A 14306-nucleotide genomic window follows, 5' to 3' on the forward strand; every position below is an offset into this window, starting at 1 on the left:
CTGATGCACGCAGGGACCTTATGATGGCAGAAACTCGGCCCTCGGTGGTAGTGTAACCTTAGGGATGAGGACGAGAAAGCTCTCTGTGGTGTTTCCAAAGTCTGAGATGCAGAATCTACTCTCTGACAGTCCAAGAGGGCAGGCAAGGAACTGTACCAGCTTCTGGGAGAAGGCGCTAAGCATCTCTCCTTGCTCTTGGTACCTATACCGCGACATAAAATTATTTACATGGTATTGTTGGAGGAGTGCGAGGCAACTGGAGTGTTCACTGACATGCTCAGAGCCAAAAGTCATTAATCTGGAAGGTTTCTTGGAGCAGAGTGAGCCATAACTCACCCAAAGAAATAATGAACACAATGAAATGCTATACAAATATAAATAATAATTATTGTTATTATTGCTACCATTAATAACGACTTTGGGTTACCCTCTGTGGCAACTATGAGTAAAAAAAGTCACTTGGTTTTACAGATGGGACCCAAATGTTGGTGCAGGCAAAATTAATTCCCAGGAACTCATTTCCTGCTCCTAGCCACACCCTTTCCATACCTGCCACTTTTGCCTCTTTGTCCTATTTCACGTTACACAGGCCATGGATCTTGAGGAAGCTGAGATGTTGGGAGGCCATGGCCACCCGAGGGCTTGGCTTCCTCCTGCCTCCCTGGAAAACTCACCAAACTTCTCTTCAGAAGCAGAGACATGCCTCAATCACATTAGGACGAAGATTGGTAGCTTTGACAGGTGGAGTAATGTGGCAACTTCTACTCGGTATAGAGCAGCAAGCCTTGACCAATGAGTTGTCCCTGAGGGTCAGTCAGAACCCCAGGAATTTGGAGAATGTAGATATCAGGCCAGCGACCGTGTGTCTGGTACAGCCTACGGGAATGTCCCTTCTGAACAATGACGCTTCCCTTCCTTCCTGTTCAATTTCACACAAAGAGACCGCTTTTATTGGTGTGAAATTGAATTTGAGATTAAAAGGGAACATTCCTGCACGGTAATGAATTATGTTGACTCGCTCAACAAAGAAAACCCATCCAATGGGCGGCACAGAAAGCAGCACAAGGGAAAGGCAGCCTGATGCGGACGGAGGACGGGGCCGTACCTGAACACACAGCACGTACTCCGGGGACTCCGTGTGCCGGAAGACCACGGCTGACCGCAGGATCCCGTGCGGGTCCAAGACGAACTCCTCCTCTTCGTTTCCCGACAAAATTGAGAAGGAGAAGGGAGGCCCATTGTGGAAGGAGTCTCTGTCTGTCACCACCAGCTGCAAGATGCTGGTGCCTACCGGTTTATTTTCCTGCATAAAAGAAGATATTAAAAAGGAAGATAAAATTACACCTCTCTTCGCATGGAAAAAAACCCCATCATTACCGGCTAGAAAACAGGGCTTTCAGCAGAAGGGATTCCCTGTGATATTATCTTGTCTTCTGAAAATATGCTGGTTCGGCATCCTCGGCTGCCTCCCTACGACTGCCCCGTGAGACAATGAGCTGCAGGTGAGCATGCAAGGCCCTCCCAGCCTGCCGCCGGCTCTGTCTGGTCCTTCACTGGTTGGAAAGGCCCTGACTTCGCCTAAACGGCTCTGGGAATACAGCGTGTTCACCAGCCTTTTGTAAGTAGGTCGGAAACCCTCTCAGGCCAAGAAAACATCAACCTTTCGGGATGGGAAGGCCCTTCGTCACACCCGTCACAACACAATCATGCTGAGGCCCAACACTGTGACACAGTGTCACAACATCGAACTTTCTGGGGTGAGGGTGGGGAGACATCCTGGCAACTTCCCAGTAAATACACAAAGGCATATGCCAGGTGGAAAGTGGGCCTTTACACCTCACCCCTCAGAACACAGTTTTGCTATGTTTTCGAGGAAAGGGAAAGGGGGTGGGCTATTTCCCAAACTGAGAAGGAAGAGAACAAAAATCCTGAAAGTCGTCAGAATTTTTGGAAACCCTGATGTTATCATTCAAGCATTATTTTGCAGAACCTCTCTGCTTTTTCCCCCAAATAGAAACACAAAGCTCTTTGTCACTCCTTCTTGGGTCGAAGGTTCTCCTCACTCTGATAACGCCAAATTCAATTCTCTGTAGCTCAGGCATTGCTTTTCCTGCCCCGCTCTGTTTAGACTTCAGCAAGACCACAGCTTGGGCCTGAAGTCAGTTTCATTAGTCAGGCCTTGTGATGACATCGATTCAGCATTAAGTAAGTCTGGGTCACAGAGATGGAGACCACGATACACTCCTGTGCGGACGGGAGTCACGCACGGGGCAGGCACACTCAAACTCTAAGTGCCGAATTCGTCTTATGAAAACCATGTGTTGGAATAAGGAAATTATCCTGGGGTGGAAAAAGCGAGGAACACTCCTTGAAGGAGAAAGAGAGAAGGACCTCAAAGACCTCTTATTTTGCTCCTCTCTCCAGTGGCCTTTTGGTCATCAAGAACCAGACCCCGGTTCCCCCTGGCGTCAGCCACGGTGCCGCCTGAGCCCAGCGTAGATTTACTATTTCACGGTGACAACGTACTCAGCACCACACAAAACGGAAGATTTATTGATTTGTTTGCTCACTTTATAAAGGCCATTTCCTCCACTGGGGAGAGAGGGAGAGAGAGAGGGAGAGAGAGAGAAAGAGAGAGAGAATGTGTGCCCCAGGGGTCAGCATCTGAGAAGGAAGGGGGAGAGAGAATGGAGACAGGCCCCAGCGCTGATAGGAGCCAGGGTCACGGCTCATGGCTGCGATTCTTGTTTCTTCCACTGCTGACTTCCTGTGGTGCATGTGAAAACAGTCTGTCAAGCTGATCGATGTGTGTCATAAAACCGAATGTTGAGGAGGCAAAGCCCATTTCGTTTTGGGGCGAGCGCGCAGAGGCTGTGCGAGGCGGAGAGTGCCACCGTAGGACCGGGAGGAGAGGGATCTTCGAGAAAGGAAAATGCAGGAAGGGGCAGACCCCCGGGGGAAGCCTGGTGGAAGCCGGAGAGGGAGAAGAAGGCAGGAGTGCTGGAAAGAGCAGAGAGGAGAGGAAGCTGAAATACCACCGGTGAAGGAGTCGGATTTCGCTGACAAAGTGGGAGGTGAGAAGCAGAGCGACTGCCTGCTTTAGGAGCCTGCCTCCCCTCTCGGCCGGACTCCTGGACCTCGCAGCGGAGGCGGGGGCTGGCTGTGGACGCCTGACTCCAAGTCTTGATGTTATTCCAGAGAGCTCCCTCAAGCCCTGGCTCCCTCTCCTCTCACCTTCTATCCACAAAGCCTGCAGACCCCATGGGAGGTGATTCTGAGGCCAAACTGGATCACGCAAGAGCTGGTTCTCGGGACTCTCTGAGGCCCCCCACAACACGTGCATCAATCCCCGTGGCCTTGAGCTCCTCGTCGCCCACAGCATTCCTACACTGGATTCCCTGACCCTCCCAGAGTTGGGAAGAGGAAGAAGCTCTGCCCCTAGCACCGAGCTCATGAAACATCTTTTGAGTACCCCCCGCCCCGAGCAGACTACCAGCAGTAAGCTACTCCATCCTGCAGGGTAATTTTAAGGAGCAGGTGGATTTAAAGTGCTAAACAAATTGTCCTTATGGAAGATTGATTTTAATGAGTAGCAGCTCTTTCCTGATGCCCAATCTGTCTTGGAGAGATGAGACAGTTTGTAGCAATCTCCCTCCGCTGCCGGGACAGCACGGAGTGGAGGAAAGGCAGCCTGGTGCTGTGGTAGAAAGAGGGCGGTTTCTGCAGAAGACTGACCTGAGTTCAAATCCTGACCACCACTTACCAGCTGCAAGATCGTGGGTGAGCTACTGAACCCCTCAGGCCCTCGGCTCCCTCACCGTAAAGTGGGGGTTGCCTCCCCCGCCCACGTCACTGGGCTGTGGTGGGGACAGGAGGTGCACGCAAAGTGCCCGGCACTTGAAAGAACCCCATCGGCAACAGCGCTCACCAACGGCTATCAGTTCAGCTATTGTGGAAGAGTCAGGCTCTTTTCATCCCAGCCTCACGACGGGATGAATTGATATCAAGGGGAAAAAATGAACAAAATGAGTAGAGCATAGCAGAGGAAGAAGGCTGAGTGCGTAAGGCCCCGTGCCGGGCAGGTGAGAATTGCTCACCTGGATCACAGCGGTGTAGTTAGCAGGCGTAAAGACCGGGCTGTTGTCGTTCACGTCAGAAATGTCAATGTTGACCGTGGCCGTCGACGACATGGCAGGAATGCCGCTGTCTACTGCCTGGACGAGCAGGGAGTATCCAGACACCTGGCAAAGCACAAAGGGCCGACAGTAAAGAAGGGCAGCCTTTCCTTCCCATGGGCCCGCTCAGAGGAGCTGCGGGCTTGGCCATGCTCTGCGGGAGATCAGCTGCCTTCACCCTTGGTTCTCTAGACCGGGGTTTCTCGACCTCGGCACCCCTGACATGAGGGCCTGAGGTCATTCTTGGCTGCTGGGGGCTGACTTGTGCCCTTAGCGGCATGCCTGGTCTCTACCCCACTAGGAGCCCATGTCACTTTCTGCCCATTTGGGACAACCCAAACTGTCCCCAAACATTGCCAAGGGTCCCCTGGAGGGGGCAAAACTATGCTTGGCTAGAACTGCAGCTCTCAGCCTTTGTTCAAGCACAACAGTGGTCACCCTGATCTTACTTCTCATTCTGATCCTTTGGGACGTACCACTCCAGTGACATCTTTTCCCATATTTAATTTCATTCTGAAGACATATATTTTTAGTCAAAAGACACAATGTTTAGAAACTTAGCTTAACCTTGGCAGGGGAGGAGTTTTCTGGATCATTCTTTCTGACCTAAATACCTTCAGATGATCCTTTTGTCTTGGCTCACCTAGGGCTATAGCTGCCGATGCGATCAGGACCACAGGATCCCGATGCTGAAGGTACTTTCTTGCCTCCTCGCTTTAGGAAGGACCGAAATTCAAAGCATCCAGAAAGACACATCTTTGGTCTTTCTTTAAAACACCCATAAATAAGAAACCACCAGTATCTATTGGCAGAAAATTCTTTCTAAGGCATAACCCAAATATGTCATGCTGTATTTCAGCCCACCCTATTTACTGTTGTTATTTGGAATGGAGAATCTTCCTACATTTACTAAGAGAGCCTGTATTGGAACGGATGGGCGTGGATGAGAGGGGAGCTGGCCTCGACTAGCTTACCCGTTCCCGGTCTAATTTCTTCTTAACCTTTACAAGTCCTAGGACAGGCTCCACAGCAAATTCATTGTCCCGATCTCCGTTCACAATGGAAAAACGAATCTGTCCATTGGGCTGGCTATCTGCATCTTCTGCTACTAGCTTCATGGGACACAAGCAAAAAAAAAAAAAAAAAAAAAAAAAAAAAAAAAAGAAAAGAAAAAAGAAAAAGACATGACATAGGAGATAGAGAAAAGGTTTATTCTTAGGGTCTCAGGTCTTACAAACGGGCACAGCTCTGACAGTTTTCTTAGGCGCTGTGCTCCTATGCCCACGATAATCCCCCATTGGAAGAGCTGATGGCTTGGCTGAAGGAGGGAGGCACCATCACGAGAGCTGCCACTTTCTTTCCATTAATTTTTGTCTGTCTACAGTCCAATGCTTATTAGGCATGATAGGCACTTACACCTCAGGCCTCGAGCCAGTAAGGATAGAGCCAAAGCTAACTGATAGGGATAGTTTGGTGATTTTCTTCCCCAATTCTGCAAAACAATGGTCTTCACCACTGAGTCAGACATTCTCTAAATCTATGCATTTCCATGTTAAGGAAGCCCAAGGGAGTTCCCTTTCCCACATGGCAAACACACTGCCCCACTGTCTGCTGCTCCATTTTGGGGATATTGGGATTTCTATGTGTGCAAGTAGCCTTGTCACGGCCAGGAAGGAGAGAGGGCCTGGGCAGTCCACCCCTAGCATGTAGAGAATGCATACCTACAACCCACCCCTGTTGCTGCAGAAGCCAGAGATAAGGACGGATAGAAGGGACCTGTCCAGTAGGGATGGTGATGATGGTAAGGGTGGGACTGATTGTTTCCAAAACGTAATTTGTAAGTCTGAGAGCACCTGTGTTCTCCTAACACATGACTCGGTCCTACTGGTATTAGAAAAAATTCCTTCCAGAAAGAGCTCCTCTAAGAGCGGCCCATCAATCTTAATCTTACTCCCACATATAGCTGCCCTACTCTCTGCTCGTCCGTGCGTGCGTGTGTGTGCATGTGTGGGGTGGAGAGGGGATGGATTTATTTCATCTTTAGCTGCCTAATAACTTATTATCTAAGGTCAGAAACCAGTGAGAGCTATCATTAGAAATGTAGTCCGTGATCTGTTTTGTTTTCTTGAAAAACATACACTCCCAGGAAGAAAGTAATTATTGGTCACTTACACCTTGATAGAAATGAATTTACCAGACCCTTCCAATGCACAAAAGGAGAAGGAGCAATTGAAAGATTGGTGACTGACTAGAGTTCTTGGGGACAAAAAGACCCTGCAAAGTGAAAATGTGAGGAGAATCCACGATAGATTTTACGCACTTTTTCACTCTTTTTAGGAATTTGAGTCCCAGACATCTGGACCTCCCACTGGCACCTACCAAAATGACAGAGTCTCCGACCAAGGCATCTTCACTGATGACAGCACTGTAGACATCCTGGCTGAACCTGGGAGGGTTGTCATTCACATCCGTGAGGTTGATGCTGACGGTGGCCACCGCACTGAGAGCTGGTGTGCCTCCATCTTTGGCTTCCACCACCAGGAAAAACTTTTTGCATAATTCATAGTCCAGGACTTCAGAGACAGAAATACCCCCTTTGGAGAAGAATGGGAAGTTTTAGATTTGATTAGGAAAAAACACTGGTCAGCAGTTCCATAATCATGGGAATATTTATAATATCATCTCCAGCCAAGAATTTTAGATATTCAGGAATTTGTTTATTTAATACCCCGCGGAAATCATCTCAGAGTCTGATTAATGCTGTCGGTTAAAACACAGCCATCCATCAGATGCAACACTGAAGAAATAAAGTCTTTGACGGTTTCCACAATAGTTTCTGAACTTCTCTCAAGCAGCCTGAAACTCTCTGGCGTTATTCACCCATATGCCGCTAGGGAGAAGGGACAGAAACAAGCTTCCCTGATAAGTGTCTCCCGATGATCCCTTAATTGGACACAGGCAGACAGAGAATGAGCTGAGATGCATGGATGTGATTGCATGACACCCCCCCCCCCCGCATTGGCAAGTGAATACCTGCAGACTTCGCTGAATTCAATTAACCACTAACGTGCCTGGCCAAGTTATAATGGGCTTATCTAACACTATTACAGCACAAAGAGGGCAAAGAGCTCAGACGGCTCAAGGTACTGTGACCTCATGAAAAGGAAATACCTGGGGTTAGTGGTCAAATAGTAAGTGTGAGTTTAGTGACTACAGAACAGACGTAGTGTCCATGTCACAACGCGATTTAAGTTAAGCAAATAGAACGAGTGAAAGCCCCTAGCTGGGTGCCACCCCTAGAAGGGGCTCCGTGAGTGTTTCTCCCTCCCATTCTATCCCTTTCTGGTGAGGTGACCCAATCCTGCACTCTGCAGTTGGAAACTGGTCATGGTCTTTCCTGCAGAGCAGTTCTCAAGGGCATTCACCTCTCTCCCCACTGGAAAGCAGTCATTAGGCCCAAGGTCAGTATGTCACATCCATTCACCTCCAGACTGGCACCTTCCCCAGCTACTAACGCTGCCCTTCTATTTAAGGTGAGATACTGAAGTCATACCTATTACACGAGTCTCTTTCTCCCCATAATTAAGTTTTCTTAGCAATTACCACCCTTGGTGTTTTATTTTGTATCCCAGTCTTGTTATCCGGTGCCAAATTTAAACAGCACTTAACCATTTCCCCAAGGCGTTCATATACAATGGCTGTAACTAGATAGACCAAGGCTAACATGTATTTAAATGAGGGAAACCCCATACATTTTAATTTAAAGTAACGACCTTAATAAACAGAGTTACTGCTGGGAGAAGCGGCTAATGCAATTCTTCCATCAATATTTTCACCTTCCTAAACCTAAGGGCAGGGACTGTATCTCCTTCCCTTTTTGCACACCCCCCCATGCCAGCAGAGCAGTGCTCTAAGAGGTGAAAACATATATTCCAGAACCAGGAAGATCTGGGCTCAAATCCTGGATCCCCCATTGACTCCCAGTGGGCATTGGAGAACTTACTTAACCCCTTCGAAGCTCTGTTTTTCTCATATGGAAAAGGAGAGAAATAACTAACAGTTTAATAGGAATCTAGTGTTTCACCATGTTAAATAAATGTTGCTAATTACGGCAGTTTACTGTTCATGTTTACTGAACTATCCGAACTCCTTTGCTACCTTGCTCAACAAGAGCATTTTCCTTGTGTGATGAGGGAATTGCCTCCAATGGACAGGAAGTGGGAGAGACTTAAGTTTTCTTATCTGAAAAATGGGCCTGCTTTGACTTTGACTATTTTTAAGGGAATAGGTAAACGAATGAGAAAATCCATGGAAGTGCTTTGAAAACATTAATGCAAACACTATAAAATACATAGTGAATACTCTTCAAAGAATATCCAAACTTGTTTCTTGAATTACCATCTTTATTTTATCACCATCTTTATGACCCAAAGGGCCCCCAATAGTTAACTCCCTCGGGAAAAGAAAGCCCTAGGGTTCTCTTCTGTTCTCTTGATTTCTTTCTAGACGTGCTTTCCCTACGTGATGCCACACCATCCCTCACCCGCAAAGAGCGTGGTGAGGCACAGCAGTGTTCTGACCCAGGAGTAGTGGACGGGGCCCAAACACAGCGCTGGTTCCAGCTGACCGGGGTGCGGACTTGATGAGGCCTGTGTGTCACCGCTGCGCACACCACTTCTCATTGTCTCCTTTGGTAGGTGACCAGAGAGTGGCAGTCTGAGCATGGACAGGGACAAGTGCATGCTAATCTCTAGGAGCACTTCCACACGCATAAATGCATGATCCAGATAAAACAACATAAAATGAAACAAAGAAAAACAGAAAAGAGAAAGAAACAAACCCTTATGCTCAGTATGAAAATACTACTTCCTGTCCTCATCCTTGAGCCACCTCGCTGCTCCCGAGCCTTCCTCTAAGACATCCTGGAGCCCGCACAGAGGTCAAGTATTTGCCGAATGAGCCCACCGCTAGGGGCTTAACACTTGGCAGGGAGCATCCACAGAAGCAGAGTGCCAGAGGGCCCCTCGGGTGGCACGCAGGCCGGGCCATGAGAAGATATGCTTCCAGGGGGAGGGAGGGAGGAGGAGGAAAGAGAGCCCACCCAGACAGCAGTTACATGGTATGGAAGCCGTGAGTTCTAAGTGGGTTGCCATGTACCCACCTGTCTTTGGGTTGATTCTAAATCGCCCTTGTTCATTCCCAGACCGGATGAGATATGTAATCTCAGCGTTCGTGCCAATATCTTTGCTGGTGGCAAAAACAGCAAGCACTTGGGTGCCTGGGGAGGTGTCCTCAGGCACGGTCACCAGGTAGTCCCTCCTCTCGAACACAGGGGGGTTGTCGTTAATGTCCAGGACGGTGATGGTGACCGTGGCAAGAGAGGACAGAGCCTGTCCGGGGCTCTGGTCAGTGGCCTGGACGCTGATGTTGTAGGAGGGCTGCTGCTCTCGGTCCAGGGGCTGCTCCAGGATGATGATGCCTGATGAGCTGTCGATGGAGAAGAACCCATCGGCAGAGTCCGCCAGGGAGTACACCACCTTCCTGTTGATGCCTGCAGGAGACGCAAGAAGGTTAGTGACAAGAGCGTGGCTTGACGCTCTGTGCTAGATTATTACAGCTCTGCTGACCTCGGGGGCTGCACGAAGAACAGTAATGACATAAACCAATAGCTGTGGTCCTACAGAATTTTAAAAAATATGCAACTAAATTAAATGGTAAGGAAATGTGAAATATTGGCAAGAAATATCATAAATAGTTGGGTATTCTTCACATATTAAAGAACCCCACCTGTCTTTTAAGAAAAACTCTAAGATGTCAATAGATATGTGGGTAAAGATGTGCCACAGGAAGAGAAAGAAAATTAATCCATTATTTCAATAAATGTGTATCTGGAGTCGATGAGCCACTACTCTAGGTGCTAGAGATTTTAGCAATGGACAAGACTTAAACATTTTTTGAGGAAATTATTACTCTTAGTGGGAGTAAATAAGAAATTAACAAACAATAAAGAATCAGTAAAATCAATGACATATTGGGGGCAAAAGGGAAGAAAAATAAAGTTGTAAGCAGGGGGATGGAAGTACTGGAGGGAGAGAGAGTGGGAGCTGAAGGGAAGGGTGGTAACTTTAAATAAGGTGGTCAAGGAAGGCCTTGACATTTGAATAAAAACCCAAAGGAGGGGAGGGAATGAACAGCGCAGGTGTCTGGGGGGAGAACAGCGCAGGCAGAGGGACCCACAAGAATAGAGGTAGAAGCCCCTCGGGTGTGTTTGAGGGCACTGTCGAGAAGCCCCTTGTGACCACAGTCAGGAAGAGTGAAGTGGAAGATGGTTTCCAGGTGACAGCAGGTTGGGGAGCAGAACGCGTGGGGTTGTGGTGCTGAGGTGGGAAGCGAGGGCTCTGCGGTGGGCAGTCATGACACGGGACTCAGATTGTAACAGGATCACTCAGGCTGCAGGTTGCAAAGAGCAGGATGAGCAGCGAGCGAGGAAGCTGAGACAGCTGGTCGACTCCCGCAGGAGCACGTGGCAGGGGTGGCGTGCTCGGCGGCGGCCCCTGAAGTGGTGGGAAGGGGTTGGTGTTTGCCTGTTCTGAACATGCAGGTGGTGAGAAAAGACTGTTTTCTGTTGGTGGGGCTGGCAGGATACAGGGTGTGAGAGAAAGAGAAGATCCCGGGATGACTCAGGTGTGGGCCTGAGCGGCTGAAAAGAGGGAGCTGCCATCAGCTGGGATGGAGAGGACGGCAGGAGGACAAGGATTTGGATGACAGGCCAGGAGCCCCATTTTGGACACATTAAATTCGAGATGGGCATTTTTTTTTAAAGATTTTATTTATTTATTTGACAGAGAGACAAGCCAGTGAGAGAGGGAACACAAGCAGGGGGAGTGGGAGAGGAAGAAGCAGGCTCCCAGCAGAGGAGCCTGATGTGGGGCTCGATCCCAGAATGCCGGGATCACGCCCTGAGCTGAAGGCAGACGCTTAACGACTGCGCCACCCAGGCGCCCCGAGATGGGCATTTTTATATGTAAGTGGAGATTCGAGTAGGGAGCTAGTGCAGGAGGCTGGAGATCAGAGGAGAGGTCCACACTGGAGCTATGAATGTGAGGGCTGCCTGCACTCAGGCGCCATGCAGCGCCATGAGAATGGGTGAGGCCATAAGGGAATGTAAAGAGAAGGGAGAAGCTCTACTAGGCGGGTGACCTCTAGCTCTGTGATTTAATCACGGGCTCCTAGAATGTAAGCTCTTAGAGGGGAGAGCCTCAGTCTGTGTTGTCTTCCACTATAACACCTCACCATGGGGTCAGACATTTGGCAGTAATAAGAGTTAAACACTTTACTCCCCCAATGTGTAATTTCCCTTAAGCCAAAATTCCCAGCAAACCAATAAAATCATATATCTGGAGGGAATGACATAAATTGCATTATGTGGCTTTAACCAAAAGGTCAACACTGAGAGCTTGTTCTTGGTTCCATTCCAGAGAGTCCATTTTTTCCAAAGTTTTATCATTTACTTTTATTTCTCTTTCGAAACAACTACGCTGTGATAGATAAACATCAACTTCTGATTGTATTGGTGCAGGGATTAAAAACAAGAAGGCTTGCCTCTTCCTTTGCTGCTCCTTGAAATAAGGCCCCATAGGAGAGGTTTCAGGGATGCTTTCTGGCTCTCTGTAGGGTGGCTCCAAGACTAAAACCTTCCATATTTCCGGGGGTGAATCTACACAGGGTTGCGGTAAGCCTGCCTGGGTGTCTGAGCTGGTTGTGTGTCCCAGAAGCTGCTTTGACGATTAGCTGCTCTCAGGACACCTCTCAAAGTCACACACACAGATCTATGGAAACACACCGGCAACTGACAAAAACACACCACACAGCTTTTCAAATCCCACACATCGCCAGCGGATTTGACTTCCACGCCCAGCATCGGGAACACCACTCTTACCAATGATAAGCTGGGGCAGGAAATTCGTGCAGGGTCTTTCATCTGAGCATCTGTTGACAACTCTAAGACCCACTTCGCTGAGGCATAAACCAAGGACTGACGGATTTGCCTGCTGTCACCTGCATTCTTAGGTAAGCACGAGGGACAAAGTCCTGTGTTCCCTACGCAAATCCCTTTCAGGGTTCCAGAGGTCTGCTCCCAGACATGCTGCTTCTTCAGACCTGGAGATCGTTTGGGAGGAAGGGCATCTGTGACTCACTGTTCTGACAGCAGTGGCGCTCGGGCGAGCTGAGTGAGGAGAGGAAGGGGCTGGATCCGCACACCGCTGCTGTCTGTGGCAGCAAGGCCTGAAGGGAAGGTGCGTCTCATGGCTGCCTTGTGTTTCCTTCACCGGGACAGACAGCTGAAATCTAATTAAAACTATCACCTATGTTCCCTGTCTGTGGCTTTCTCTTCCAGCCCTATTCAGAGGCAGCCGGCTTCGCTCCCATCCCAAGGCAGGAGATGCTGTGTTCTCTGAGCTTCCTGCTCAGCGGGCTAGCCCTGTTGCCAGAGCACCGCGTTTACAAGGCTGACATTAATCAGCCACACAAAGACCATGGCTCCCCTCCGGGCAGATTCTGTTAATTTAAATTCGGTGACAGGGTTTTTCTGCTTTACCACAGCAGAAAACCATCCCCTCCTTTCCCCCCCACCAAGTTGCTGACCCAAACTCCCCCCACTTCCCATACATTTTGCTGCTGACAGTATCTTGGGCATTCACACCAGGAGGAACTGGGAGATTTATTGTTTCCTTCTTTCTGTTACCAATCGGACCGATAGGGAAGTGAGACCAGAAAAGGGGGAGGGGAAAAAATAACTCAAACCAACAAACCTGCTAAATGGCATCACTTATGATTTGGCAGCTCTCAAGAAAAGAGCAGAATATATTTTTGGAATATATTAAAATTCCCGTTTAGACCCATTTGCAATGGATTCCCATGATTTCTAGAAATCAAGTCAGACAGGTGAAGGACAATTTGGAGGCAGTACTTTCGGTATAGCACTCGGATCTTTGCTGTGTTACCAGGGGATGGTGCTATCTTTGTTAAATGAACGCAGGTCATGTCACTAAAGAGGTCACTTTTTACCCAAAGGCGTATGATAAATGCCATCCTTCAAATCACCATCCCTTTGCTACATTCCCCAGCAGAAAAGAGGAACCCGATTAGAAAACTTGCTTGCTAATTGGTCTAATGCTCTTACTACATGTCACCATGTGTTATATTAAGGCATAACATTAATCCATCATTTTGTGTCTGTGTTTTTAAGTATGTAATTCTCTTCTCCAATTTGAGCCTAATTTAATGAGGACGGAGCTACTTAGCTTCTCAAAATGCTGAAATGACAGGCTACCAAGAGAAGTACGACTTCCATTGCAAGGGAAGTTTCTGCACATTAACTGTGGCAAATGGAGCAGGCAGGTCTTCTGAGGATTAAAGTCAAGTAAGAAGAGAATGATTAAAATCCCGATTTGCTCAAACGAAGTAAGAGGTAGTGGCATTTTGTGGGGTGGGGTTGGAGGGAAGAAATAGCACATAAAAATTCCCAGTCTGGAAATGCTGGGAAACTGGGGGGGGGGGTTGGGGGGGTGTCCAAGGGCATCTATTTTCCCTTCCTTGGAAGGCCTCTAACTGGAGGTTAGGTTTCTCCCAATTCAGCCAAATGGAAAGATGAACCTTTTGGGTGTGGGACAGCACATAAAAGTCAAAGTGGTGAATGCTTTCAAATGAAGGCAATGGGGTCATTGGAAGACAGGAGACCTTGACTCTGGCCCCCGGTTTGCCCAAACTATACAAGTACACTTGGACAGGTCACTTCTTCCCTGGGTCTCAGGTCTCTTCATTTTTAAAATGACAGAACCCAGGTCAGTTGAGGCCCAAGACGATCTTCCAAACTGTGCTTCATTTCCAAATTAAACCAAGAGAGCTAATTTCATTCCTATTTCCAAGAGATCATCCCCCACCCTCAAAATGCTCATTAAGTTGCCAGGCTTGGGCATATGTCGGCTTCATCACCAAAGTCCAAAGTAAGCCTCATCATCATGAGCTCCTGGAATCTTCTGGATGGGAAGAAAACTCAGTGCAGCCATTCCTACCGTTCACTTAAGTGTGCAGAGTTCACCTAGACAGCTTAGAGCAAGGCTTTATTAC

At 48.4% G+C, this 14306-nt stretch overlaps 1 protein-coding gene across 2 annotated transcripts in view; it reads right to left on the reverse strand.

The window, feature by feature from the left end:
• Positions 1-14306, reverse strand: part of FAT3 (FAT atypical cadherin 3) — a 497297-nt gene that overhangs the window by 49375 nt on the left and 433616 nt on the right. For both annotated transcript variants that reach the window (XM_008688345.2, XM_040631005.1), the window contains exons 13-17: positions 9337-9726; positions 6555-6769; positions 5150-5287; positions 4098-4241; positions 1106-1303 (exon numbers count right to left, since the gene is read on the reverse strand). In XM_008688345.2, the coding sequence (XP_008686567.2) occupies positions 1106-1303; positions 4098-4241; positions 5150-5287; positions 6555-6769; positions 9337-9726 (1085 nt within the window). The remainder of the gene's footprint in view (positions 1-1105; positions 1304-4097; positions 4242-5149; positions 5288-6554; positions 6770-9336; positions 9727-14306) is intronic.

The sequence above is a fragment of the Ursus maritimus genome, unplaced genomic scaffold, assembly GCF_017311325.1.
Source record: "Ursus maritimus isolate PB19 unplaced genomic scaffold, ASM1731132v1 scaffold_16, whole genome shotgun sequence".
Taxonomy (NCBI): domain Eukaryota; kingdom Metazoa; phylum Chordata; class Mammalia; order Carnivora; family Ursidae; genus Ursus; species Ursus maritimus.